Source organism: Orbicella faveolata, unplaced genomic scaffold (assembly GCF_042242905.1).
Source record: "Orbicella faveolata isolate gen_17 unplaced genomic scaffold, um_ofav_v1 contig_26, whole genome shotgun sequence".
NCBI classification, from domain to species: Eukaryota; Metazoa; Cnidaria; class Anthozoa; order Scleractinia; family Merulinidae; genus Orbicella; species Orbicella faveolata.
In genome coordinates this window covers 19,180,357-19,208,108 of record NW_028301554.1, presented here as the reverse complement: position 1 = coordinate 19,208,108, position 27,752 = coordinate 19,180,357, and the positions used below count along the sequence as shown (strand labels likewise).

At 39.0% G+C, this 27,752-nt stretch overlaps 3 protein-coding genes and 1 non-coding gene across 6 annotated transcripts; 3 read left to right on the top strand and 1 right to left on the bottom strand.

The window, feature by feature from the left end:
- The first annotated feature begins 1,390 nt into the window (after positions 1–1,390).
- On the top strand, positions 1,391–27,298 carry LOC110042152 (zinc finger RNA-binding protein-like). Of its 3 annotated transcripts, none has more exons than XM_089296302.1 (16): positions 1,391–2,339; positions 3,098–3,268; positions 5,173–5,467; positions 18,541–18,591; positions 19,469–19,608; positions 20,042–20,163; positions 20,301–20,511; positions 20,914–21,238; positions 21,602–21,694; positions 21,924–21,982; positions 22,315–22,456; positions 23,862–23,941; positions 25,445–25,540; positions 25,991–26,102; positions 26,353–26,450; positions 26,737–27,298. In XM_089296302.1, exons 1-16 carry the CDS (start codon positions 1,431–1,433, stop codon positions 26,977–26,979), a joined length of 3,147 nt encoding a protein of 1,048 aa, XP_089152428.1. In that variant the 5' UTR covers positions 1,391–1,430; the 3' UTR covers positions 26,980–27,298. The 3 variants fall into 3 exon arrangements, 2 of the variants coding, with proteins under 2 accessions (XP_089152428.1, XP_089152427.1); XM_089296301.1 differs by having other exon boundaries at positions 1,392–2,339; positions 20,908–21,238; XR_016209250.1 differs by lacking the exon at positions 23,862–23,941 and having other exon boundaries at positions 1,392–2,339; positions 20,908–21,238; positions 26,737–26,895.
- LOC149108433 (uncharacterized) lies at positions 5,475–17,471 on the top strand. The gene is made up of 5 exons (XM_089296303.1): positions 5,475–9,976; positions 10,375–10,497; positions 10,713–10,977; positions 11,313–16,240; positions 16,478–17,471. Exons 1-4 carry the CDS (start codon positions 8,978–8,980, stop codon positions 11,435–11,437), a joined length of 1,512 nt encoding a protein of 503 aa, XP_089152429.1. The 5' UTR covers positions 5,475–8,977; the 3' UTR covers positions 11,438–16,240; positions 16,478–17,471.
- On the bottom strand, positions 12,716–13,564 carry LOC149108434 (uncharacterized). Its single transcript, XM_089296103.1, has one exon. It carries the CDS (start codon positions 13,559–13,561, stop codon positions 12,716–12,718), a length of 846 nt encoding a protein of 281 aa, XP_089152229.1. The 5' UTR covers positions 13,562–13,564.
- On the top strand, positions 26,584–26,652 carry LOC149108432 (small nucleolar RNA SNORD57). The gene has a single exon (XR_016209274.1). It is a non-coding gene; the product is annotated as a small nucleolar RNA SNORD57 (small nucleolar RNA).
- Positions 27,299–27,752: the final 454 nt, after the last annotated feature.

Sequence of the window (27,752 nt, the reverse complement as noted above, 5' to 3'; positions counted from 1 at the left end):
GGTTTACGCGTTTTTAAACGAAAACCCGCCACAGCTCGGACGAACAGCATCTTCGTGGATTAACTCCATCGTCGTGACTAGAGCCGAGATAGCCACATCCGGCCTTTATCAAGTCGTAAATAATACACCATCACCATGAACCAATCAAAACTCGAAGCCAAACGGTATCAGTGTCAAACGCGGGGGAAAACATGCAATCCGTTTAGCAAGTACAGTCACGATTCACTTGAAAAGGACCCAGCTTGTTTGCTCTATTCTTCTATGCCGATTGTAACACCAAATTTAGTGACCAGTTAGAGAATTCAACAAAAAAAACGTAACTTGCAACCGTAACTCAAATCGCACTTGGTTTTGATTCGCTCCTGATTGGCTCAAAAAACAATGTTTTGTGTGATTAGTTTAAGCATTTGTTGGGTGATTTCAAGCAACTGAGTTCTGCATAAGAGGTGATAAGCCAAAGTAAACACGTTAAACTGCTTTCGGTAATCATGGAACGATGGCTTAAACATTAATAGTAATGTAAAGAGTGATAAGTTTACAAATGATTGAGAGGAATAATGTTGTAAATTAAACAACATTCCACAACGTACAAGTTAATCAAATATCTCAGTGTAATTTTCTAGCTGGAAGGTCCATTTAGTGAACAACTGTGGTGGAGGTCTTGAAAATCGCTGGTAAATAATGTTCTCTCTCTCAAAAAAATTTTCAAATGTAGTTGTTTATAGAGGTCACTGCGCTTAGCTACACCTTGCTAGTTCACAGACATACCACGTTAAATGAAAGAAACAAATATATCAACTAAATGTATAGGCTTAAAAATCCCAACCGGCGGGAGGCAGACCAGTTGGCTATTTACAAGCATGACCGAGGAGTTGAACTACGGTCTACCGAGAAACAACTCTAGCTAAGTGGTCAGAGCGGGACTTGAACTCGTGACCTGCGGATTTTGAGTCCGGCGCCCTAACTACTCGGCCACGCTGCATCCAAAATCATCAAATCATTTATAATTGCTGACCTTTTCCTTAGACTTTTGCGTGATTACGCATTAATAAGGTTTTTAGTCTGAGGTAACACGAAATTTTATTATTGCTGCTTTATTGGCATTCTGTTTATATTGAAAAAATTTCCTCATTCACTGTCCAGCTTTTGATCTGACTTTTTAAGTCACTGCGTGCGCCATTTTACACGCACAAACTCTGAATGAAAAATTATTTGACAACAAAACTATTTTTAGTCGAGGTTCCCTTTTAAATGTCCATTCCGCCCTGGATAATTCCCCGAGCTCCTGTCTATCCACTGAAAACAAATCCCTGAGAACGAATTGCGTGCCTACAATTAGCCTCGCTTTCAAGAAAGTAGCGTCCAGTTTGCGCATTGCGCTTTGCCGGTTTGACGTCCTGAACACGTGCCTTCTTCCCCTTTTACCCAACATGGCCGCGAGCAATTATTACGGCTACTCTTCGGGCGGCCAACACTCCCAAGGTTTTACCCAAGCTCAAAATCCGTCGATACAAACCAGTTACGGAACACCCCAAGGAACTACTGGTTACGGAGTTCAAGCTTCTGCACCCGCTGGGGGACACTACGTTCCGCCACAAAACCAGGCTCCGAGGCAAGTTGTTCAAGCGCCATATTCTGCTGGTACAACCGCTTATGGTCAGCAAGGATCTTCCGCTCAAGGAGGTGCTTATGGCTACACGGCAAGACAACAAGATGCTCCACCGCCACCACCACCGGCAAATGCGTCCTATCAAGCAACTCACGGTGCTTATCAAGCTCACCACGGCTCCGCTCAGTATTACGACAGAGAAGCTTACGAAACCAAGGCGTCCTACTATTCACAACAGCCGTCCTCGAATGTGCAAGGTGGACAAAGCGCTTACTACGCTCAGAACACCACTGGGGCAACCAAAGCCGCTTATCCAACGTCTGGGACAAATGTTTATCCGACTTCTGTGAGTGCGACGCCGGTGATAGCTAAAACACATCCGACCCAAGCGTACTCTTCGCAATCTTCGACTGTGGCTTACCCGTACTCGAACGCTCGCACGCAAACAACCGCTTATCAAGCAAGCTCCTACAACACATCCAGTTTTGGCGGTTCTTCGACAGGGAATGCAGCAAATTATCAACCCCAAGCTTACGAAGCAGCTGTTTACAATGCTGCAGCGGCCTTTGTTCAACAGCAGCATCATCAACAGGCACCACAAAGGCAAGGATGGAAGAACAAGATTGGAGCCGGACAGCAAAAACAGCCTATGATGAAGCCAAAACCACCACCTAAGCAGCCTCAGCTTCATTACTGTGATGTTTGCAAGATAAGCTGTGCTGGGCCTCAGGTGAGTGGAACAAAATATTTTAAATTTTGACATTCTACTTAAAGCTTACATGATGTTTGTCAGTACAGTGTGTCACTGAAGGACATAAAAGTTGCAACCTGTGTTTTCTGATTTCATCTTGACAAAGTAGAAAAATGTCAAATTGTTATCTTTTTAAATCTCTATTGACGCTTATGGCCTAAATTTTCTGTCAGTTTAGTACCTGTATCTTTTTCTTTGCAATTTGAATATTTTATGAACTTTATTTTGCTCTCAATTTTGACCACGTCTAGCTGCTAAAATATGTGAAATTAAAGTTCTACAAGGTTACTATGGTTTGTTTGAATTTGAGTGAGATTCCAAACCAGGTTCAGCTTGTATATTTTATTCACTGTAGAATGCAGTATGCAGGCCAACTAATATTGGCGACATTTTTCCTTGCAAATTTGCCAGTAAAAATGTTGCATTGCAAGTTGGAAAGTGTTGTTAGATGCATTACCACCATTCTGCAAGTGGCAGCAACATGTTACTCGTCATGCAGTGCATGCAAACTTGAAATTTACCCTATATTAGCAACTATAAGCCTGGTGGGTTTTGGAGGTCTCCTTGCTGCCTTTAACATTTGCTATTATTTTTTTCTTTTCATTTACACTGCAGCAAATGTAAAAGATGACAATGATTTCTATGTTACGTGACATATTACTGCAGCAAGAAAAGTGGTAGCAATACTAAGAAATTCAATGAAAAACTATTAATTTGAAATTCAATTCAATTTTCAGACTTACAGAGAACATTTAGAAGGTCAAAAACACAAGAAGAAGGAACAGGCTGCAAAGCAAAAGGAAAAAGAATCACTACCTTCAAATGCTTATCGATGCGAACTCTGTGATGTTACTTGTACAGGGACGGATGCATTTGCTGCCCATCTTAAAGGGTCAAAGCATCAAAAGGTACATGTACTTCCATGCCTATTATACAATAAAGAGACTGTAAACCTTTGTTTGTGTTTTTGAACGAAGTAGGTGTATTTGATGTTGAGCTTTGCAAGTTTGTGGTCTGAACTTCAGGTATCATGGTAGGTGGATTTTTACAAAAAATGCGGTCTGATATTTCATTTGTGCACGCGAACTGTTCCTGATCTGGTTGTTTCATGGCAAGTTGGCTTTCGTTCTTGTCAAATTTTCTTTATGTCAGGACAAAAAATTCTTGCCCATTTTCGTCTTTGAAGAGGCCGAAGAGGCGAAAATCTGGTGGAACCCACAGGTTCAGCGTCGAACAAGATCTTTGGCTCTGAGCAACCGTGGGTCGCACTGTAACCAAGAAGAATGGTTGAAGGAACTCGAGTACACTAGTCCCGCCAATGAAGCTAAAGGACAAAATACAACAAGTGCTAGTCGCACAAAAGTGTTGTAGAACGGACACGATTCAGAAACTTCCACAATGAGAGAGTCAAGCGCAGATGTAGATGTTGACAATGTAGACCTTGAGATTTCCTCTTTTTCCTGGTTTTTGGCTTCATGAGGCATGGTTTCAAAAAATGTCTTGAAAACGAAGGAGCCTAAACTTAAGCAACATAATACCAATGCCACTGACGAAATCTTTTAAGTAAAAGATTACGGCAGTTTAACTTGTAGTTTGTCCCTTCTCGGACGACTTCACTGCGACGTGGATTTCCGCACCAGAATATTAGTCGTCTGTGTATTTCAAGTTGCCATAACCCATTGTTGTGGTAAACTGACCCTTGCCAACATCTGTCAGTGCGGAGGGGATTTTTAACACCTATTCATACAAATCTCATAAAAGGTTTTTCGTGTTTTTCTCGATAAAATAAAACTGCATATAAGGATGAACATTTTTAGTTCATTTATGCGCATCTTCCAATCGAATAGGCTGAAAATTGGCAGGTATGTTCTAGGATACCTCCTTCAAAAAACCATGTTGAGCTTTGTTTAATTTCGCTTCCGTTTCAAACTTATGGCCTCTTTTGTAGAAGGAAACGTCCACATTAAAAATATCAAAGTTTAGGAAGGTGTAGAAAAAAAACCAAACCACATCTGGAAAATCGCAGACATGATTTTTGAGGGAGATGTGTGAGAAAACATTTCCGATGTCAATCGCGCCGCTCCCATAATTTACGTGCGGAAGCGAACCAGTTTAAGCGAAGCAGTGTTTCTGGGTATTTCTTTTAATATCACTGTGACAATAACTTTTTAGAAAATTTCAAAGATATGATTGTATTCTATAACTATGAAGCTTTCAGAAAATGTATAGGTTGATGGGGTTTTCATTCAAAGCGCCAGTGTAAGAGCGCGATTTCCAAACACTGTCAATCCACCTACCATGATACCTTACGGCAAGGGCCATAAACCTGCAATAAAAGAGAGAATGTGACGTACATGTGCAATGTATGTTCTCCAATACTGACAGACCAAGCTTCATGCAGTTCAATAAAGTATTATTATATGTTTGTTTTAAAACTCTGCTGATTAATTAATGTGTTCCTGCAGTCCATTCTTGGTAATTGCATTTTATTTTTCAGTCTACTTTTGTGAAAGTTAAACTGAAATTCTCTTTCAAACATGAAGGAAAAGATTAACAGTAACAACAAAATGTTTTCTTTTGTCCAGTGTTTTGAAAAAAAACAAACAAACAAACAATGCTAGACTTTGTAGCACATCTTAGCTGTTTACCTATCATGTGTGCATTGTATAAATTGGATTGTGCGTCAAGGAAAATGAACAAGGAGAGTAATCATGTTCAGTAGTTTCTTTATGTTATGAGGTATGAGGAGCAAAAGAAACATGCCAATAATTTAGCACAAACATTGTCATAGACTAGGATTATGTCTTTGTAGGTTGTAAAACTGCACCAGAAGCTTGGTAAACCCATTCCTGAGCCAACACCAATTAAACCTCCAGAACCCAAGGAGGGTATGAAAGAAAATGGGGACAAAAAACCTGGTAATGGCAACAAAGGGCCAATGCGGAAACCACCACCTAAGAAGATGGCTGCTCCAAAAATCACTTTTGTTGGTGGCACAAAACTGACTTCTACAGGATTAATCAAGACTGATACTGGACCATCAGGAGCTGCTTCTGGTAATTTGACTACTGGCTCGGCAGCAGCACAGGATGTTGACATGGATGAGGGTAAAATACATTAATGATTTTAAAGTGGCTCCATAGGGTAATCATTTACGGTGTTGTGCCTGCAAGTGTTATGTTTTGAATGCCGCATTTGCATTCGTTTTTACACCCAGTCCTCTCAAACAAATTACATGTAATAAGCAATGATTAAATAGTGTTTTACCATTATCTCTGTTCAAATTGCCGGTTTTAGTCATGAATTATAAATGTCCAAACAAATATGTGACCCTATTTTGGAAAAAGTGGTTAAAGGTGAAAAGAGAAAAACGCGTTTATTCACGTTTCAGACCAAAATGTGTTTAAACACCGTTTAAACGGGCTAAAAAAACGTTTAAACGCGTTTACAAAATGTTTTAGCGCGTTTTTCCTTTGGCGAATGTTTTCTTTAAATGAGCGTTTAAACGCAATAATTTATTTAATAGTAAAGCTGTTATGACAGATTATTCAGCATTATCGTTCCCACGCCTTTTGAAATCATGGCGTTATTAGAATTATTATGCCAAGCTGGCTTACTGGATCGTATGTAAAACTTATTTTCGCCATCATTCTCAGTCAAAGTGGAAACTTATTGTTTTGATGAAAATACAAAATAATGATATGAACGCTCCTTAATATCGTACTAAAAATGTAATGTAAGTTATGGTCTATACAGTGAGCCAAATGCACGAGTCTTCAGCGACAATACACAATACACTTCACATTACCATTTCCGTGAAATTTACGCCAACGTAACTTCATCCAACTTGCGAAACGAAAATTTTGTGTTGCTAATTTTCTTGTCGAAAATATTTGCACGTAGGTAAAATCTGCTACAATTCTGCAACACGCGGGAACGAGTGTGTCTTTCATTTTGCGATATCACAGGGAGCCTTTGTGCTTTAATTAGCCTGTTCATATTTATGGCATCAAACTAAATGATTTACCTGTGTGTTTGTGTCTTTCTTTGGTTGTCTTGTGAGGTATTTGCATCACGCGGAGACGGCCGTTTCTCCGTGTGATCGATTCAATTCATGCGCCGGGACAGATGAGTGTCTCAAGTTTCAAGTATTAACTACAGTTCAATCTTCTCCCCAGTTAAACAGAGGGCAGAAACTGTTATTCACAGCATAATGTTTGTAAAGCTAAGGAGAACCACAGTTTTTTTCTATTTGAAAGAAGTTTACTATTTCATGCAGCGTTGTAAGCTGTAAAAACAAACTCTGTATCCATCAAGGTTGATTTGGATCGGCTATCCGTGTTGCATTGCATTGCTGTCTCTCAGTTACTATGTTGTTCTCTTGCTCCATGCAAACTCAACAGATTGAATAATTGGTCATGTTAATCGACTAGCCAATGAAATTTGCCTGTTCCCACGGCTAATATCTCACGTAAGAAGAATGTGTCTTCGCGTTTGCAAGCGGCATGAAATAAACGCCCAGGAAATCGCCAATTGTTTCGGCGCGGTCATCGAAGACGGTTATAAACAGGGGGGGCTAGATCACGTGTCACGAAAATTAGAAAGTTGCTTTCGCAATTCGTGGAAAATAAAAATACGCATTTCATGCACCACGAAAAAAGTTTCTCCTATATTCACAAAATTAATTAGATTTCGAAATTCCCTAACGCACAACCTTGTTCGAATGCGGATTGCCTTTCATGGTCAGGCAATGTTTACTCACGTAATGACAGGTGTCAAATACATGTAATCTAAAGAAGGGTTGAAGACGTGGAATAAAACGTCACATTTTCATTTGACAGAATTGTTGAAAAAGCCACTAGTGAAATCCTGCGAAATTACGATTCACGAGTAAAAAGTATGGCCAGTCACGTTAATACTCTTTACCACCCTCAATAAACATTTCCTGCAGTACAGAAACTGTAATAAATTTAACGTGACATGACATCTGAGAAATAAGTTACTGTACTTGAAGGCTTATGTGAAGGAAAGGGCTCCATAGAAAACAAAATATTCGCTTAAAAATACTTATGGGACCACAGCAAAGCCGTGCTATTTGGGTATCAACTCTATCGTAGCTTCAGAAATTGAGCTTTTAATGTTATCGAAGACCAAGAAAAAAGAGCCTTTTTAGACCTACATATAGCACCAAAATATCACGCTAATTCTGACTAACTCTGCAGTGGAAACAATATAATTACCTGTCTAACGAATAGGGCAGGCCTATGTGAGAAAATTTTAAATATTTGGCATCAGGTTTGCGTGTTAAAACCAAGCAATAACTGAGCTATTTGTACGATACTAATAGTAGTTTATGTTGGAAACACTTTAAAGACTGATAGGGGTGATTAGAATACATTTAGGTGGTTGTGATTACTGTAGATGTAGCTCCTATAGTAAAACGGCTTTTGATGACCATTTTACTCCATTTTATTAGTGTCAATAAAAAGTACCTCTATTTTGTAAGCAGTAGCAGACTTTTGCGTACACGAGGAAATGTTTCGTGCAGCGAAATGTTTTTGACGTAACTATAACGTGACACACAATGTAGAGTGTGAAGGTATGCCGGAAGATGGCACGTTACTTGAGAAAGGTCGAAAAACTTTCGAGAATTGCAATGGTATAAAATCCTCTGCGACCCATACGATATCCTCAGTCATTTAGTTACAGAGTGGAAAGCACAAATAGTTATTTTAAACCATGACTGCAAAGAAGGTGCTTATAAGATGGGACACTAAGTGTGCGTGGAATGGCAAAGAGCAATATGTGCCAAGGAAAACAATCGACCCTCCAAGCCCTGCAAGCCTCGCTGCTGGAATAAAAATTAGAGTGAAGTTTGCATCCCGTTGGTACAATGCCTTTGTAGTTTTACCGTGGGAAAAGCAACGAAACGGTAAGTTGAATTTTGTTTGATTTACTTTTTATTTGATCAGACTATTTTTGGCCTGCGAGATAGCGTCAGTTCAGTCACTCACTCTGGTTTGAAATAATTTTGCATTTGTACTTTAACTTGTATATCAAATTCACTCTAGTTGTAACTGATGGTGACAGAAGTTACTGTCGAAACATGCATTTACAACTGAAAAGCGTTGTCCTTTCTTAAAAATTTATTAGTGGCCTGCTGTTAACAAGGCAAGTTTTTTATGCGTCTGTCCTGTTATTGACAATTAATTACATTGTCAAGCAGCTGAAAATCTAGGAGACGATAGCCGAGTGGATCCGCAGGACAGTACAGAAGCATGAAAAACTGACGTCAATTTGTCTTTTACAATAACAAATTGTCAAATTGTCTTTCTCTCACTCGCATAAATTATAGTCTTAAGTTAAGTCTGTCCGCTTAATGACAATGAAAATTAGCCCATGAGTGCGCGAGATTTCTTGCAATCATCTTTGAAAAAATTCGACAGCCATTCACATGAATTGATGTTTTTTACCCTTCAGATTAAAAAAAAATTTAATGTGAATATCAAAGGGAACCCCATTACATTGTGCGCCTTAGGGTTAAACTGTACTTATTAACAACTCGGTTTTTGATAAATGTACATTCATCTGATTAATTGACAGTTTCGACTAAAAGCATGCAAGGTCAAAAGGAATTGGCAAAGTCAGCAAAAGAGCGAGAGCCAGAACCAGCTACTGCTTCAAAGAGCAAACAAGTTGAAAGTCAGAATGAAGTGGAGGAAGCTGCGAAAAAGCCAGAGCCAGAACAGCCTCCTGTCAAAAGAAAGAAAGTTGTCAGTGAAAGGGACCTGTACAAAGAGTACACTGATGAGAGGAAGAAGACGGAATTGGCCTGGCAGAGAATGCGTGCGTCCGGTAAGGGTGACGGCAGTAAAACGGTAGAGAAGGCGAAGAACGAGCAGAAAGCAGTAGTAGTAGAAGAAGAAGAAGTAGAAGAAGCAGCAGCAGCAGCGAAAGAAGACTCCAACAAACGAGCAACAGTGGAGAGAGAGTTAGAAAACAAGAGAAGGAAAGAAGACGTCATGGGACGGGAGCGGGTGAAAGAATTGGAAGAAAGGAAAAGGGAAGAAAACTTCAGGAGAAGAGAGCTGGAGATCGAGAGCCGGGAAAGAGAATTGGAAGAAAAGAAAAGAGAAGATATCAAGAGACTGGAGGTGGAAAGAGAATTAGAAGTGAAGAAACGTGAAGAAAACATCAGGAGACGAGAGAGGGAGAGAGAATTGGAAGAACGAAAAAGGGAAGAGAACTTCAGGAGAAGAGAGATGGAGATCGAGAGGTGGGAGAGAGAATTGGAAGAAAAGAAAAGAGAAGACATCAGGAAACTGGAGGTGGAAGGAGAATTAGAAGTGAAGGAAACTGAAGAAGACATCAGGAAACGAGAGAGGGAGCAGCAACAAATAAGGCAAGCGGAAAAGGAAGAGACCGACCAGCAGTTGAAGAAGCTCCAGGATCTGCTAGCTCGTAACGACGATGTTGACGATGGCTTAGTTGGCACAATGGATGATCTAATGCAATGGCCATTAACATCGACCCCAATTTCTTCAGCATGGCTGCCTGAGGCAAGAGGCTCAGAGGTCCAAAATAGCCGAGATCCTTCCCCATGGCAAGTCTGGAATGTAAGTCGGTATTCTCTTAAGATTAATTGTTTGTACACTTTCTATAATTATATTTACTTATTTAATTCACATTTATAATTTCCTTTATGTTGCGTCCCCAGTTAGCAGCATTGCTAAATCCCCCCGACACTCTCATGAAGGTTTTGTTGTTGCTGTCGTTATTGTCGTAGTTGTTATTGTTGCAGTTGCTTTTTTGTCATTGTTAGTCTTTTCAATTGCTCTTGCCAAATCTTGGTACTTTCCGGGGTTTTTTTTTATTATTTCTTTAGTTGTACTGCTACTGCTTGTAGGAGCTGCCTTGTCTATTATTTGACAAAGTGGATAGTTGTAAAGAAGGGGACTTAAAAAGTTCACCGACTTTGAGCTAATAAGTTATCACCTTTTATTCTCTCCTGTAGACCGTTAAAAGGATAGAAGAAAACTTGGCACTTTTTACAATGGAGACCAGATCGGTGCTGGAGAACCTTGCAGAGCGGGTAGGAAGACTAGAAAGTTTTCCAGTTCCAACAACTCCACCTTCGGTAAGTATTTTTCATACATTTTACGCTCTTCATATATTTAACATTTTCCTTTCAATTCCTTTGTTACCCTCAAGCTTCGGTATTCCTAAATTAAGTGAAACGAATAGCTTTCAGTTGTACATGTCTATCGAGTTTTATTCTATATTTAGACTTATGCAGGAGAGTAACTGGTGTGGAAAATATTGTAATCTTGACATTTGTTTGTTCCACAATAGGTGACTGGGGTACCCAGTTCAACAATTTCAAGCTCATGTGCACCTTCGATGCTTGTACCAACTGCGCAGGTGCCAACACTGGCAGTTTTAACACCTTCAAGCAAGAAGACCGTAGCAACGATTTTAGAGAGGACTCCACAACGGCACAAAGCAGCGCTAAAACTGTTAGCTGTGAAGTTCACCAAAGAGGAACTAACGGGTGCCAATTGCACTGGGTCGCAAGGGAAGTCAAAGCTGGACACGACTCGCTTGGCGCTTATTAGAAGTAAGTTGGTATACTGGAAGAATTCAAACAAGGACGTTCTCATAATACGTTCGTAATATATCATACCTACTGCCGTTACGAACCTTGCCTCATGCCTCGACGGTGCATATTTTCTTGCTGTTCCTATGCCGGACTACGTTAACCATCTCCTCATATTTCAAACACAATTTAATTAAAATTATGTATGTAAAACGCCTGTGTATAGTGGGACTATCTAAAATATGTTCAAATGTCTTACAAGTAATTTATTTACTCTGTATATATTACATCACAATTACAGAATACTTACGTTACAAAACAAATGTCTTAGAAGTCAATTTTTTTTGTGCTGACAGGAATTATTTTTGAGAAGTATCCCATTGACGTGGCAGCCGAGGAAAGGGAGGAAACTGTCTGGAGGGCCATCTGTAAAAGGATTGATGTCAAATGTCGAGGAACAACATTTTTTAGCAAGTTTTAAAACAGACGACAGAACTGTATATAGTCCAACTCTGAAGCAATAAAAGTTTAGTTTTTAAGAGTAGTATCAAAGAGGCCCTTAAATTGTCCTTCACTGGAATTTAAAACCAAGAAGCAGTTGCTTATCACTTTCACAGCGGTTAAACGCATTGCGTACGTGGTTTCCGCCAAAATTGTTGCCCAGATAAACATGTCAATTGACTAGAGAGTCACTGAAAAGATTAGCTTCAAACTCCTTACAAGCAGAGAGAACGTATATTATCCACCTTCTTTATTCGCCTCCTTCGTAACGTTTTCCTTAAAATAAAAGTCTTGTATATTTTTTCGCAAGCTTCGAGGCAACGAAAACCGGAAGTTGTAACAGATTTTTGCATGTGGCTGATCCTTGCCAACCAAAACATCACGATTGTGATCCTTGAACTGAGAAACTACTGGTAATGATATCTGGGGAAGGGGGATGGGGTAAAGCTGAACACCCACAATTGCCAAAAACAGCTCCCGTAACTACGGGCTCTAACTTAGTGCCAATTGGTAGGTCAAATCGCACCTTGTTGAACGGGAATTTACATGCGTCATTATTTTGTAAACTTGTCTATGATACATTGATCCCTAACACAAACAAGCAAAGCTCACGCAATAGCAGAACTCTTTAGAGAACTCGATCGATTCAGTACATTTGAGATAGGAAACATAGACTTCTACATGTACACCCTTGGGCAAAGTTACGGTTACCACTACTTCGGTTGAAAAATGAATTTGAGCCAAACGCTTGGCACCTTTCCGAGGATTACACTTTCATTCATTATTAAATGCGAGTCCCCAGTGACTTTGAACTATGTTGTGTTAGGAAGCCTCCAGGAGTGCGTGACCATGCCTAACGAAACATGTGACGTTTCAAACGAAACTCAACGTATCGTTGTTTGATACTGTGCCTTCAAGTCAGCGAAACTTGATGTAAGGGCAGCGCGTTAATAAGCAAAGGATCACTTGTGGGTTATATGTCGGTTTACAGACACAACTCAGCACAAATACACAGGCATTTGGTATAATGAAATTTATTAGGAAGTCAATCAAGCGCAGTCCGACCCCAACAATACAGAAGCGGACGTATCGCCTATTATAACTAGGTGACTGAAAACAGCACCTTATCATTTCCACTACATTTTGAGTACACTTGAGTGCTTAACATTTGTAATTCAAGTAACTACTTTCTGTGATGCCCCTGAATAATAACAGAAATAAATGTTATGACGGAAAAAAAAGATATGTCAGACATCATCTAATTGGTGTGTGGATCTCCCTGCGGTTCAGGAGCGATGAGATCCTCCGTTCCTTCTTTGCAGAACTGTCGTATCTCATTGAAAAGGTACATTTGCCGTTGATGATCTAAGCCTTTGGGTTCTTGGATAGTAGGCAGTTCAGCTGGGGGAAAATCATTTTCAGCCCGCAATAAAGTGAACCTTTCTTCAGTGCTATCTGAAAATTGCTTGTAAAAAACAACCCCTGGGTCTTCTTTTTTAAACTGAAAATGGTGGTATTTCTTTATGTTTTTGAATTTTCTGAAATACACAGAGAGAAATGAGACCCAATCATAAACTGGAACAATGACTGAACCATCATGTAATGAGCACAGTTGTGTGACATTTACTCCGCTAACAGTGGACCTGTCAATAACTGATGCAAACTCATAGAGTGAGGAGATGAAAGATTTTCGAAAAGATTGCTTCAAAAGGCCAAAGCACCAGTCGCATGCAAATTTAGTGTGACCAACAATTAGAAAACTGTACACGCACGACTGATGCAGACCAGTTATTATCCTCCATGCTAAATACCACAGGACATACGAATTCTTGTTTTGGCCACAGCAGTTGTCTGCGTGGAGATGTACGTCTGTCTCCCCTATGCCGTGCTTTTGGAAAAAATAGTGCAGATAACTTATGGTTGCATTTGCACCCTTTCCCGCACTGCCTGCTTCATCAATTACAAAATTAACTTGCCTGGGCAACGATTCGCAACAGACACCAAAAATTCCTACTTTCCTTGGTACTTTGAAATAAATAGGGCCAGGTTGCATGGGGTTTGAGGGCAAATGAACTTGCTGGGCATAATCAAAAGAATAATGCATTTTCCCTTTGAATGAACAGGCTGTTCTTGTTTCGTTAAAGTCTAGACTATTTAGTATCGGCTTTAAGTTGCTCTTACTCTCTTCGCATACACGCTTGTAAAGGCTTCTCTCACGTTCGGCATCCAGTAAATGCGCCTCCTGCTTTCGTACAATCTCGCTCTTTTCTTCGTCTGGCAAGTTAGCTGACCGGTAGATGTTTGAATTGTTTTTTTGACATGTGTGACACAGGTCAGTCATTGGTTTTGTTATTCTTACAAGTGGCCGCAGCTCATTCCACATAGTTACAAATTTAGAATATGAAACTACAGGTAGACCAGCGCTCTCTGCTGACTGTTCATAAAGTCTGTGGATACTTGCTTTAGTTGCAGATGAGGGAAGCAATTTAATATCGGATTGTTTAAATCCCGGAACTCTTCCAGGAAGAGCAACAGCATGCTCTTCGGCATAATTATCAAGGAAAGTGATTACATGTTGTAGGGTGTCCATTGAACAAGTTCTAATAGGCATTTTCCCTTTGTTACCATGGATACGAGGCATAATTCCATGATTCTTGTAGTGCCATTTCAAGTTCTCCAGGCGCCTTACCCCTATTCCATAAAGAACTAAAAACATCTCTCTGCAAATCGGAGCACCTGCAAACACCGGCAAATTAAAGCATGGTAAATGGCGATGTTATACGCAATCTACACACTAACAATGATGTCTGCAAAGGCGTCTGCGGGAAATTAACGTTATGCAATACAATAAAAATCCGCTTGTGAGAACCTACATTTTGTTGAAGTTTGGCAAAATAGGTTCTTAATTAGGCTCTTAATTTATATGAAGGAGATATAGTTATTGCTTACCAGACAAATAAATAAAATTGGTTTTGGTCCTTGAACATAGAGTGTATTTATTCACAACTGTGTTATGTATTTTCTTGTAATATGAATTTGCAATTTCAAAGTCACGCTCCGTTAAAATGTTTGTAATAACTTAACTGTAACCCACATAATTATAAGAACCTGCTTGATCTTGCTTGGCTAAGTAGGTTCTTATATTTTTGCGTATTAAAATAGCAGATTTCTGCCAGCAGGTTCTTAAACCACTAGGTTCTTTACCTGTGGGTTTTTACTGTAACAGGGTTTTACTAATAAACACTAGAAAGTGCATTTTACCTTCAAAAGTGAAATATGTGCGGGTCCTTTTTCTTTTTGTCGTTTGCCGGCTGGAATGGGAATTTTCATCTTGCCTGGTGCATGCTTCGAGCAGTGCTAGTACCACCATGTCCAACTCTGAGGACGACATTTCAAGACAAATTTGTCGATGATTCAGTACTTTTTCCACTGAAAAACGGTTGCTGCAGTTTTCTCCTTCCGCTTCCTGTAAACATCCGCAGCCTACTTTGAGAAAAGATTCCACTTTTTGATTTTCAATCACGTCTGATTCTCTCCATTCAATCGTGTCAGCATGTTGGGAAAATTCAGCCTGACTGCAGTTCTCATCGCTTTCCTCTTCACGGTCTGAATCTGACGATTCATTTTCATCGTTATCAGATATTTCACGATCCCTAGTTCTAAAGTAAAGTTCCTCCGCTAACTGCAGGTCGTTGGCAAATGATGCAGAAATGTTTGAGGAGTTTAGACAAGTGTAATCCATAACAGCTTCGTTTGTAAAGAAGTTAGAAAATCAATGCCTTTCGGGAGCCTTTCACATTTCGTGCAAATTTTATGTGGAATTGAAATATCCTGTTGTTTTACGTCAAGCCTCTGTCAGAAGTGAAGATGAGTCAGATAATTTTATTGCGTGAAACGCTAAGTGTGTAGCCCTGTCAGCAGTGCTCACGAAACTGTTCAGTCAGACCACTTTGTGCAACAATAAAAATTAATAAGTAATACTCGTAGTAATCGGTGGTTAGAGAGAAATGCGCTAACGCAAAGGGGCAGAATACCTTTTCTGGGTCAAAATCGGTGTCAATAGCAGCTTTGTTTGTAAAGAATCCAAGTAAATTAGCGTATTTATACCCCTCGAAGGCCTTTCACATTTCGTGCAAATTTTGTGTTATTAGTGGATCATTACGTTGTTTTACATCAAGCTTGTGTCATTGATAGCAAGTGAAGATGAGTCAGGTAATTAGTGCGTGCGAATTTTAGCTTTTCCGAGCTGACTTAAAGTGTGTAGCCCTGTCAGCAGTGCTCATGAAACTGTTCAGTCAGATCACTTCTTGCCACAATAAAAATTAATTAGTGATATTATGTACAACTTTTCTATGAAGGTTAGATGATGGGTTGAATGCCACAATGTAAATAATACAAACCAAGACTGTACCGCTTGTTAACTTGCGAGTCTCGTCAGTGTTAATGATTCACAAGTCTTGAGCAGGCACGAACATAAAGGTTACTATTGCGTGTGGCAAAAAATATAAATAGTCTCATCTCAGAATTACTCACATTCAGTTGGTTTGAAAAAAAGGTAACCACAGCATGGATGCCCCAAAGAATTCCCCTTTGCACAATTCGTCATCTGAGGATGAATTGCGTCCCATTGACGTGGCGTTGGAAGCTTTGGAAAAACTGAAGTCAGGTTTGAGCAAGATGGAATGTGCCGTGTGTATGTATGAGACGGAGTTTGAGCATAGTGAAGACCCATACGATAACCGAGTTCACCCTTTTAAGCAGCAGTTTCGAAATACTTATAAAGGTATACGTGAATTAATATTACATTACTTTCTTTCTTATTCGGATAAACAACCCACTTAATGTAGACATCGAAAAACATATAACTTTTAGATAATGTATAGTTATCGAAAACCATTGCATACAGACTGAAGACAAATTCTCAATGTATTACGATGTATAAAACTGTAATTTTTGGGTCAGTCTCATTTGAGGACCTTAAGCTAAGGTGTGAATTATTTGAATTTTATTTTGTTTTTAGTGCTCAAGGTATCCATCGAAGCTATGGAACAGATGATAACAACAAATAAAGTATTAGACCACAGGTTCTTCAAGTGATCAGAATCTGTTGAAGGAGATAGATATCACGTACCCGGGACACGCAAACCAGAGTTGAATAAATCCACAAAATGTACATGAATTGTAATGCTAAATGATGTATTCAGTCGAACCTAGAAAGCAATATTTGAAGCAATAATAAAAATTTGAAGCAATACGAGAAGGTAGTTGAAGTGGTTTGTATTCTCGCTTAAGCTTCTTACAGAAGATGTAAGAAAAGCCGGGATTAATTCAATTATCGCCCCAATTCTCCTCGTCCATTCTTTTTCGTTCAGTTGCCACTAGCGTTTACTCAAAAACGTGCAGTTTTCGCTGGTTGCATTCCGCAAAAGAATTGTGGAAAACTTCGGCGTTAATTGAGGAACTTGCATTTTCTCCTCGAAAAATGGGCGATTGTTGAGACAGAAATCGGGTTCGTGATCGTTCGCACGCACTCTCGATACGTTCGCGTCAAATTACAGTGCACATGTACATGTGGAGGATGAAGGCGAAGTCTGCCCATTACAAATGTTTGCTGCATATATACATATATACCTCTCTTTTTGGATAACTGAGATGAAAAGGACTCATCTTAAGTGGTATGTTTACTAAATAGAATCAAGGAATTTGCGACCTTAACCTAAAACACGTTTGTTATTGCTTCTCTTTCTTTAGCTTTTCCTTCATTGAAAAATCTTGATGAGAATGAGCTTGTAATGTCTTTTTCAATTGCAACCAACGTCTCGAATGCAGATCAAATTTGTCAAACACAAACACGAACTATATATAGTTGCAAATCTGTGCACTTTCTTCCAGCCACAATGGAGGAAAATTTAATTTAATCGGAAACATCGCTCGTCACAATCCAACACAACAATACCTCTAATTTATGAGCAAATTTCATTCGCAAAAAGCTTCGTAAACTAACCACAACATAATTATCGGAGTATTAAACAGAGAAAATTTTGCACTGGTGTTTAAACGCGCAGAATTAGTGTTTAAACGCGCAGAAATAGTGTTTAAACATGTATCCAAAGCGTTTAAATGGGTTTAAACACTTTCGTTTTAAGGCGTTTAAACGCCATTTTGACAATTCACCTTTAACCACCTTTTCCAAAATAGGGTCACATATGTTGTTTACTTTTCTTTGGCTTTACTTGCGATTTTCTTGAATTTCCTTCAGTGAAATCTTCCCAAATTTTCACAGCATATCGCTTCCTGCGGGATAGGAATTTTAAAGACAAAAAAAGTAGGGTTTGTAAAGACAGGTTTTTCAAATTTTGCAAATTTACTTCTTTTACCGCTGCAAAAAAACTGGTCTGATAGATTTCTCTGAAAAACGAGCTCCGACTAAAGTAAAACATTTACTACCAGTGTGCCAAGTTTTCCAGAATTTCACCAAAGGAAACGCCAGAAAATTTACTGTCAGTTTTTCTTGTTGTGCTCATGTTGACGTAATAAAATATTGAAAAACACTGACGTTTCCCTTCGAGCGCGCGCAGATTACTTGAGCTTTCGTCCTACGCGCGCGTGCGATCATAAAACTATAGGGAGCCACCTTAAGTAGTATTCAGAGTTTCCCTTTTCTGCAGGTGGCAGAAACAAAATCAAACCATTCATATCTCTTTTTTACAACCATGAATAAGAACTCAGTTCAAAGCAACTGCTTGTAGACTGAGCTATGGCATGTACATGTAGCCTTTTCATGGACAATGGAGAGTAACAGTTGAATGGTGTAGAAGAATAAAGAGCAGTTGAGTCATAGAAACTACGGTTTCCAAGCATTCCTAAATTGGTTGTCAGAGTCTCCTCTGATGGAATTTTTCACAGATGATCACCCTTTACTTGCAGAGAAAGGAAATCCTAGGTCTAGTTGCTGGTATGCTGAATGCTGAAATTTCCCCAGATCACAACATGGGGTCCAGGTTTTGTGAATGATGCGTGTGCCAGAGCAGCTGCTCTTAACTCAGTTATTTCTTTAATGATGAGAATGCTTTTTATTTGCAGAGAAATTTGACTTGGCAAATTATACTGGAGTGGACAAGAGCAAGATTGTTGGTATGTTGTGTACTAACTCTTTATGAGAGTGATCAGCACGTTTCTCCTTACAATTAGCAGCATATTTTCAAGAGATGGGTGATGTGAGGAGAGTCGCCAAATTGTGTACATTGATGGGTTGTTAAATTCTCAGAAAAGAAAAAAAAGGATCATGTGACATTCAATTTTATTTAATTTTCGGTTTTCACCAGTCGTGATCAGAACTAAAAATCATAACCATTCAATGAATGAATTCAAGAATCTGGGATATGAAAGATGATTGCTATATAAACAACTTCGCCAAGAATCAGGTTTTTGCTGTTTTTCATTACCCCGTTATTCACAGAAGTGTGTCACCCAAATTTATAGTCAGAGCTTTGTATGGAGATACCATGTTTGTGCCCTTCGGAGGGACACAAACATGGCGGCCATAAAATAACAAAAACATCTATGGTTGAGTTTTGCTATTGAAATGAAAATTTTTACTCTAGAGCTCCAACACATTGAAATAAATGCTTCTTTTAGTACAAGCACCATTTATTTAGCAAAAACTAAAGTGATAACTCATCCTTTGACCTATGCAACAGTCTTTGGGGCGCCATTTTCATGTCACGCAACGCAAAACCTTGGAGTGCTCTATTACAAAAAGAAGAACTCTGTTGAGCTAAAACATTGTCAAATGTCACATTCCTATAGGGTCTTTTATCTGGTGAAACTAAAACCTCAGAAGCTAAGATAATTTCTAATTTTGGAATATGACGTATGAAAACCAAGAATACTTGATTTTTAAGCTTGAAACTGAAAGAGTTCAGATTGCTGCAATGATAAATTAAAATTACTCTTGAGTGTATGGTTGGTTCCTCTTTCACTAACTTGCTTAATTACAATATTATTTCAGGCGGTGAATATTTAGAGGAGATCAAGAATGATGACGGGAAAGTTGTCAGTTTTCACTGCAAGTTGTGTGAATGCAAGTTTAATGATCCAAATGCCAAAGAGGCTCATCTGGCTGGGCGACGACATCGTTTGTCATACAAGGTAATTTAATAGTACATGTATGTTTAGTTTTACTCGTACTGCAGATTATTTCTCTGTTGTGAATAGATAAGTTTGCATCCAATCTTCTCTTTGATTCCGAGACTTTATTGAGCTTTGAATGCTCCTCTGAAACTATGGGTTATGCTCATCCAAATTAATTGGTTAAAAATTCTGTCAAAAGAAGTTACCCTTACATTATTGAAATTGTGAAATCATGTGCAGCATGTTCATATGGACACAAGAATAAGCCACAAGTAATTAATTAGATTCAGGTACTGTAAGGTCTGGGTGCTTATTATAGTAGTAATTTAAGCAGAAACACAAAGGCTCTTGGAATGTTTTGCTGCTTAATTAGTGATCTTTTAGAAAGCAGTGTGCACACACAATCAACGTTTTGAGACAAGAAGAATTTTAAACTTAAATGTGGTTTCAGAAAAAAGTGCAACCTGATCTGGTGGTTGATGTAAAACCAGGTGGCCGTGGCCGCCTCAGCAAAATGCAAGAAGACAAGTTTCGCCGACAGTGGGAACAAGAGCAATACTGGCAGTGGAAAAAGTAAGTTAATTAATTATCTGAAATGCTTTGAACTTCATTATAATGTTTCCTTAATTATTTTGTCTGATATATAGGCTAGAAATTTTAAATATTCCATTTTCCTTGCTTGTGTTCAAGTTTTATTTGCATGTCAACAGGGGAAGGCATGAGGAAGAAATACGCCGTTGGGAAGAAGAAGAGTATTACAGGAGAGTGGAGGAGGAGAGATTTTGGGAAGAGGAAAGACATCGTCGTTATGAGGCAGAGTTCTTTGAATGGGGGGCCCCTGGCCGAATGGGACCACCAAGAGGCCCACCAGGTCCAATGGGACCACGGCCCCTTATGGAAGGAGTTGGTGACATGGTGCCGGTGAGAATCCATGCACTGCTTTATGCTCTACTGTTGTATGTACATGTAATTACATGTAGAAAGAAAGTTTACATGTAGGAGTTAGTCTTTAGTAGAAGTGAATTAATGGAAGAAGTCTTAAAATACAATATGCTGCAGCTATGAAATTCTACTATTTTATAGAACATATTAAACCTTGTCTTGTGAGCATTTCTTTGAGAGATGAACTTCAAGTATTGGATGTTTTAAAATTTGAAATTAACTTAAATGTTTTCATAGCAAACAGCAGCTTTGTCATTATTTGACTTGTATGAGACTATTTTGTAACATTTCAGTTTTTCATTTCCCCATGAGTTTTTTTCTGGGTGATATTGTCATAATAGTGTAGTTTTAATGATAGCTGTTGTTCCTTTTAAGCCACAGCCTATGCCCCGCCCAAGATATGACACCCCAGATGACCGCCTTGTGATGGCCAAACACTCAGCAATTTATCCCAATGAGCAAGAACTACAAGCAGTTCAAAAGATTGTGTCCGCCTCGGAAAAAGCATTAAAACTTGTCTCAGACCTGATTGCCGAGCAAGACCTTGCTGCTCAGCCTAAGAAAGAAGGGGAAACTGCAATCAAAAAAGAGAAAGAAGAAGCCAAAGATGAAGTTAAGATGGAGGTTAAGGAGTCTGATGAAGGAAGTGACGAGAAAAAAGAAGAGGATGATAAGAAGGATCCCAGCAAGCAATCCTCACCACCGCGTAAGTGAAACTTGAATGAGTACACTGGAACCCTGTTTATCTGGTCACCAACAGGCCGCAAACATCTGGCCATATAACTGGGAGGCCATATCGAAGGGGTTCTTTAAATGAAAAAAAAAAAAAAGACTGACTGAGCTTTTGTTCAGACCAGAATAAAGTGGCCTTAATAATGAGGTGGTCATAAGGCGGGTCCCACTGTATGTGTAAATATTATTTTGCATTCCTTCTGTACGTACAGTGATTTGACCAAAATAACATGTTAACTTCATCAACTTTTTAGTACATGTACATGTAGGTTCCAATAATTTAACATCAGGTAATGTTACTGAAACATTCTAGAAACTTATCCTTTATTTTTCTTAGGTGCTCTAAAGGGCGTCATGAGAGTTGGTGTACTTGCCAAAGGTTTACTACTTCATGAACGCCTTGATGTTGATTTAGTTGTGTTGTGTCATGGTAAGAAACTCTCTTTTTTACCTTTCCTCAAACTTTCCAAATTTCAATTTGATCTGGAACTGATGGATAAATAGCTACTCTGTGGATTGCCACTGACTATACCCATTTGTTTATTTATTTGTTTGTCAGTTAGTTAGTTTGTTTGTTTGTTTATTTAATGTTGTAGTTTTGTTGTTAAATTTTATTCCTATGCAAATGCTGTTAATAAGTTTTTGCCTTTTCACCATAGATAAACCTACAAAGACGTTAATGAACAGAGTTGCTGAGCTCTTACCGGCTCACCTCACAGTAAGCTATTTTTTTGCTTGTTTAGTCAATATTGTAAAACAATATTATAAAAGCTAATCAGATAAAATTGTATTATTTTTGCTCAGTGAATTCTACAAAGTAAATTTTATGAGGCAGACTTTCTGAGTGCAAGGTGATTGACAGCTGAAGACCTATGTAGGTTGTCAGCCAGAGTCTTAAATGTGTTGTACCCCAATGGGAGAAGAAAGCATTCCCTGCCAAGTTAATAGCAGCGAGCAGTGTCTCGGCATTTGTGCTTTCTAAGACTCTTGTGTTTGGTGTCACAACCATGTTAAAAGTTCTATACTGGTTTTTCTCTTTTTGTTTGGCAGAAAGTCACAGAAGAGAAGTATGAGATTAAGGTGGCATATGAGGAAGCTGCAATAAAAATTGTCACTACAACTGACCCTAAGGTGGTTGTGACAATCACCTTGACATCACCTGTCATGCGAGAGGGAGAGGAGGCAGAACATGGTAGATGTTTTTATGTCCTTTCATGCAACCACAGGGCCCTTAATAAGTCCTTTCTAAGATGAAACATTGCCAACCAGTGTTATCTGATTGCAAATTTTGATCAATCGACTAGCAAAATTTATTATTGCATTCTTCATAAAACAAATATTTTTGTGGAAATTGTATTAACCACTGTTCGAGCAGTGGTTGCTTATTACAGATCTTATAAAGGGCCCTGTGGTTTATACTTAAATATTTGTCTCTTGTTTTGGGGAATCTAAATTTTGACATGTATTGCCCCATTGTTTTAAAGTTGGTTTTGCTTTTGAGGAACATACAATCAAATTGCCTATTACTGCAAATGTATGCTAGTATTTGTGGCTTCATCAAAATACTTGTTGTTTCACTGTTACCAAGTTTCTCACAGCCTTTTTGACATACAAAGACATTTGCTAAGTTGGGGCTAGTTCAGTTTGAACAGCAATTCTATTTCCTCTAGATTTCCCTTTTCCAACTTTCAGATCTATTTCTACCATTGTTACAAAATTGTTGGCATTGTGACATTCCAAAATTCATTGACAATGCAAAGGTTCTTTTTTTGGCATTGCCTTCGTTGTGTTATGCATGAGAAATTTTGTTTAAGGAAGACAATCACTGATTTACTGTTCCTCCAAAGTCCAAAAGACTTCTCATGGCACCCATAAAGAATTAATACTGATATTAACGTTTATTTGGAAGCAATGCCTGTGCACAAAGCTTATCAGCCTTGTGCTTGATAATCATTCTGATGTTGTTACAAATCTGCAGAATTCTCTGTGTAATTTTTGTACACTCAGATGTCTTCCGTCCATGCTACAGCGTGGAGGAAGGAGGTGGAAAGATACTCGGCCTTGTGTTGTTTGTTGTCGCTTGTTTGTTGGCCAGTGGATGGCCGTGCTAATGTTCAATGCGCATGACAACGTGCCCAAATTATTTTAAAGTTTTTCACAACTTCTGGACTTTTTATCCAGTTACTCTGTTTTAGTACCAGTCTTAAATGGAGAATGTTTCATTGTACAACTTTGAACTTAATTCCTGGATTTATTTTTGTACATGTATATTCCTAAAGCAATAGAGTTTGTTCTACAACTTAATAGTGAGAGGAATGATGAGGTTTCCATGTAAAAGAGTTAACTTTGTAAATTCCTTATATTGAAAACGAAACACATTAGGTTCATTGCGCTGTTGCTTGTATTGCTTTGGCTTGAATCTAACTGATTTTTCGTGGAACATATTTTCACTGTGGTTTCCAAGGCATATAACAGTGTGTACACATGTGATGATGTATGCATGTGGGTGATAGTTTGTGTGACAGTTGTTGACAGTATTGGGATGTACCGGGGTAATCTTTCCACCTCCTACTTATCCACCCGATTCTCACCCGTAGCTGAAGACGATCCTCAAGTGCTGGACAGGCCAAAATGCTTAGCTGCATTGGCATCGCTACGACATGCTAAATGGTTTCAGGTTCGGCTCATTTGCTGTATGTTTTAAGAGGAATTGTCACATTCTCTCTTATTATATCATTTTGCTGTTGGAAGTACATCTAATTTAAGAGTTTGGACTGCAACAAGTTGCTACACACTCCCCTACATTCTATGAAGTGCATAGACCAGAGCAAAACATCAAGTGTGTAATTATAATTGGCTAAAACTGTCTTATTCTCTGTCCAAGAAGATACATGTAACTTTACAGGAAAATTTCCACTCTGTTATTTAAACATAGCATTATTTTTGGCCATCTCATTTGTTAGATTTGCTTCCAACCATAATGTTTTTCTCATGTTAACTAAAGCACTGGTTGTGTTGCTATGTATGTTCTGAGCAGTTTTAGTTGCAAGTGCGGCAAAGGTATGTATTGTGAGCAAATATGTGACACTTCCTCTTTGGAAAACAATGACCTCAGAAGAGATATGCCATCTCCTCTGGTTTTCCGCTGTATGCTACTTTTGATTTTATTTTATGTGTTTGTAAATGAGCATTTCATTCTCTTGTGAAGTGCTGGTTTGCAGTGTACTGTTCGTTGTAGTTCACTTAGTTGATGTCTTTTAGTCTTTTGTTATTTCTAATGACAGCATATTTAACACACTGTTTGTTTGTTCCAGTACATTAATTTTCTTGATATTTACCTGTAATCTTGCAAGTATAGCATAGAGTAGCCTTGCTAATGTGATCTTTGTTTTGCGTACATGTACATTAATTTAACTGATAGTACAAGTACTGGTGTTAACATGCACTTTTACACAGCTGTTTTGAGAAAGGTTGTCCTTCAAAAGCATAAAAGCATGTGCGACAATGTCGAAAGGTATTATCAGTAATGATGGTTTATGGTTGCTTGATTGAAGCTCAAGATGTTTCCGCTTGACTAAAGGAAACAGCACAAACATGTATTCATGTTATCTTGTTTCGTCTTGCTGAAACACCATAAACCTCAATCAAGCAGTGCCAAACTGCTACTACCCCTAATACAGATCGGCATTGTCGTGTATGCGTTTAGAGATCTTGTGGAACAACCTTCATCATATAAACATATTTGACTGGAAGGTTCCATTCTGTTATTTGTGATCATGGAACATTTGTTATCGTTATTAAAAAATTTCAGAGCTGTTTTTATCCTTTGCCCTGCCCCCCGCCTCTTAACTTTTTCAGTGTGTTTATATTACTATACTTCCCTATACATGTAAAAGGATAGTCTGATTCTCAGGCAGTCTACAGTCACTTGCTTTCACTTCCAAGTGAGCGAGAGCTAGCGATCTCCTACTGCTTGACAATCAGGCTAATGAAAGAATTGAACCTGGTTTAAAGCTTTTGTATGAGAACTGTAGTGGTGGGAAAATATATTCTGATACCCTGCTATTGCTTGAAGTGCGCTGTACAGTAAAGTTAACAATTCCTGGGCTGTTATATATTTAACGTTGGCATTAAAGAGTTCTCTCCATCATTGTTGACTTTGTTTCATCGTTTTCCACAGGCAAAGGCAAATGGCTTACAGTCATGTGTCATCATTATACGCGTCATGCGTGATCTGTGCCAGAGGATTCCAGCATTTTCTCCTCTCAACAATTGGGTAAGTTATTGTTTGTTTATAGTAGTCACGAAAAAGTATAATATTCAGAACTGTTTGCATACTGGTAGGGTAGTAACGTAAAGGCTGTATACAAGCCAAGTGGTCTATCAAGCCAGTGCTTATCTCAGTTTCAGCGGCATGAAGCGACTAGGTGTGATTCTACTCTAGTCGGACTTCTAGTCCAGTTACCCCCAGCTTGCTGGTACCCATTCATACACCTGGGTGGAGAGAGACACTATGAAAGTAAAGTGTCTTGCCCAAGAACACAACACAATGTCCCCGGCCAGGGCTTGAACCCAGACCGCTCGATCCGGAGTCAAGCGTACTAACTACGATACCTCCACTCCTCCACTGTTTGCATACAGAGCGTTTATTTATTGCATCAATTTCTAGCACCCAAAAATTGTTCAAGAAGTTTTACAAGTTCTTGTAATGTTTCCTCTTTGATAGGCTATGGAGTTGTTGGTAGAGAAGGCACTCAGCAGCAGCCAGCAGCCTCTGGGACCCGGTGAAGCTTTCCGCCGCGTATTGGAATGCATTTCTAGTGGTCTTCTCCTGGAAGGTACGTGTAGTCAACAAAGCCACTGACAAAATGTTCAACTGAAATTTGACTCTCTTTTAACACCATTGACTGACAAACGCTATTCACTTGACTCTGAAAATGACTTCCGCTCAGGTTGTCAAAACGTCTGTCACGAACAACAGTTCTTTCCAGAACCACTCTCACCCGGACGATCACACAAGACGAACTACTGATACCCCTGGGTTCAAACCATTTACTACGTTAATTCTCTTTGTTGTCTGTGCTACAGGTGGTGCAGGGTTGTGTGATCCTTGTGAAAAGGACACTGTAGATGCCTTAAGCGCTGTTTCAATGCAGGAGAGAGAAGATCTGACAGCTTCTGCACAGGTTGGTTTACGCTATGAGGAATTTTACGTCCAAAGGATTTTTTACCGTCTAGAGAGGGTAATGAGCAAATTGATCTTTTGAGCTTCTTAGGTCCCCCTCAAGAGACTCCACTTTTTGCGTCAGTTGTGCAGGGCCTAAATGATGAACAGATTTTTGCCTGACACTTGGTGGAGGGAAAAAACTGATTTAATGAGCCTGATAGGCCTCTTTAATTTTGCTTGACATACTAATGTGACCTGAATATACTATCACATCCGTAACTGACAATTTATTTTTCTCCCATCAGCACGCTCTACGACTTCAGGCTTTCCGACAACTACATAAAGTTCTCGGAATCGATCGGCTGCCTCCCGCGTCCAAATTCCGGCGCGGTCGAGGCCGAAGCTTCAAGAGAAGGCGCGAGGACAGTGGTCAGGGGGAGGAAGGAGCCAAGAAAGAGAAGAAAGAGGGGGAAGGGGAGAGTGGAGGAGAGAGTATGGAAGTTTCTGCTGGAAGTAGTGCTGAGACGAAGACTGAAACCAAGACATAATGACATAAATTCTTCATGGATGGTTGTAGCAGGATTTAGACAAGGGAGGCAAAAATGTCTACAGTCTGGTGCTGTTGCAAAGCTGGCAATAAGAGCTGAAAAATTATTTCACATTGTTTTAACTTATGACATTGGCTCGTAATGATTCAAACGTTTTTATTGTAGTGACGCTTGTTCCTATGCAAGTGTCCAACTTAGAAGTACTCATTGACCACGTCGTCGCTGGGCCGCTTGTTCACTGTTATAATAAGGTTCCTTAGAAATGTTAAGTTACAGAACAAAACGTGGCAGTGTAGAAAATAAAACTGGAGTTGTTCAAGTTTGTTACTTTTATTTTTGCAGAAGTCAAGTGAGCATAATTTTAGAAACACAAGAGGCTCTTCAATTTACACTTAAATTTTAAACGTTACGTTTCCCTCGTTCTCTGATGAATTTCACACCAAATTAATTATGGTCGTCGGATATATTTCTAAAATCCCTACAATAATTACAATGTATTTGTGTGATTTAATGTTAGCTCTTTTCTACGGTCGTTGTGAACGTCGCTTGTTTGGTTAAGCAGATGTTATTTAGAAGAATATTGTAATCTCTTAACAAAACATACAATTATCCATTGTCAAGCCATGTATATTTGACAATAATTAACTCATTATTGTTTACAGTCTGCATGCTGCTTTTAGCTACCTGAAGGGTTCAAGCGTTCTTTCTCAACACTACATGGTTTGCGCTGTACTCGAACCATTTCAGTTCGAGATCAACTAGTGGTATTTTGG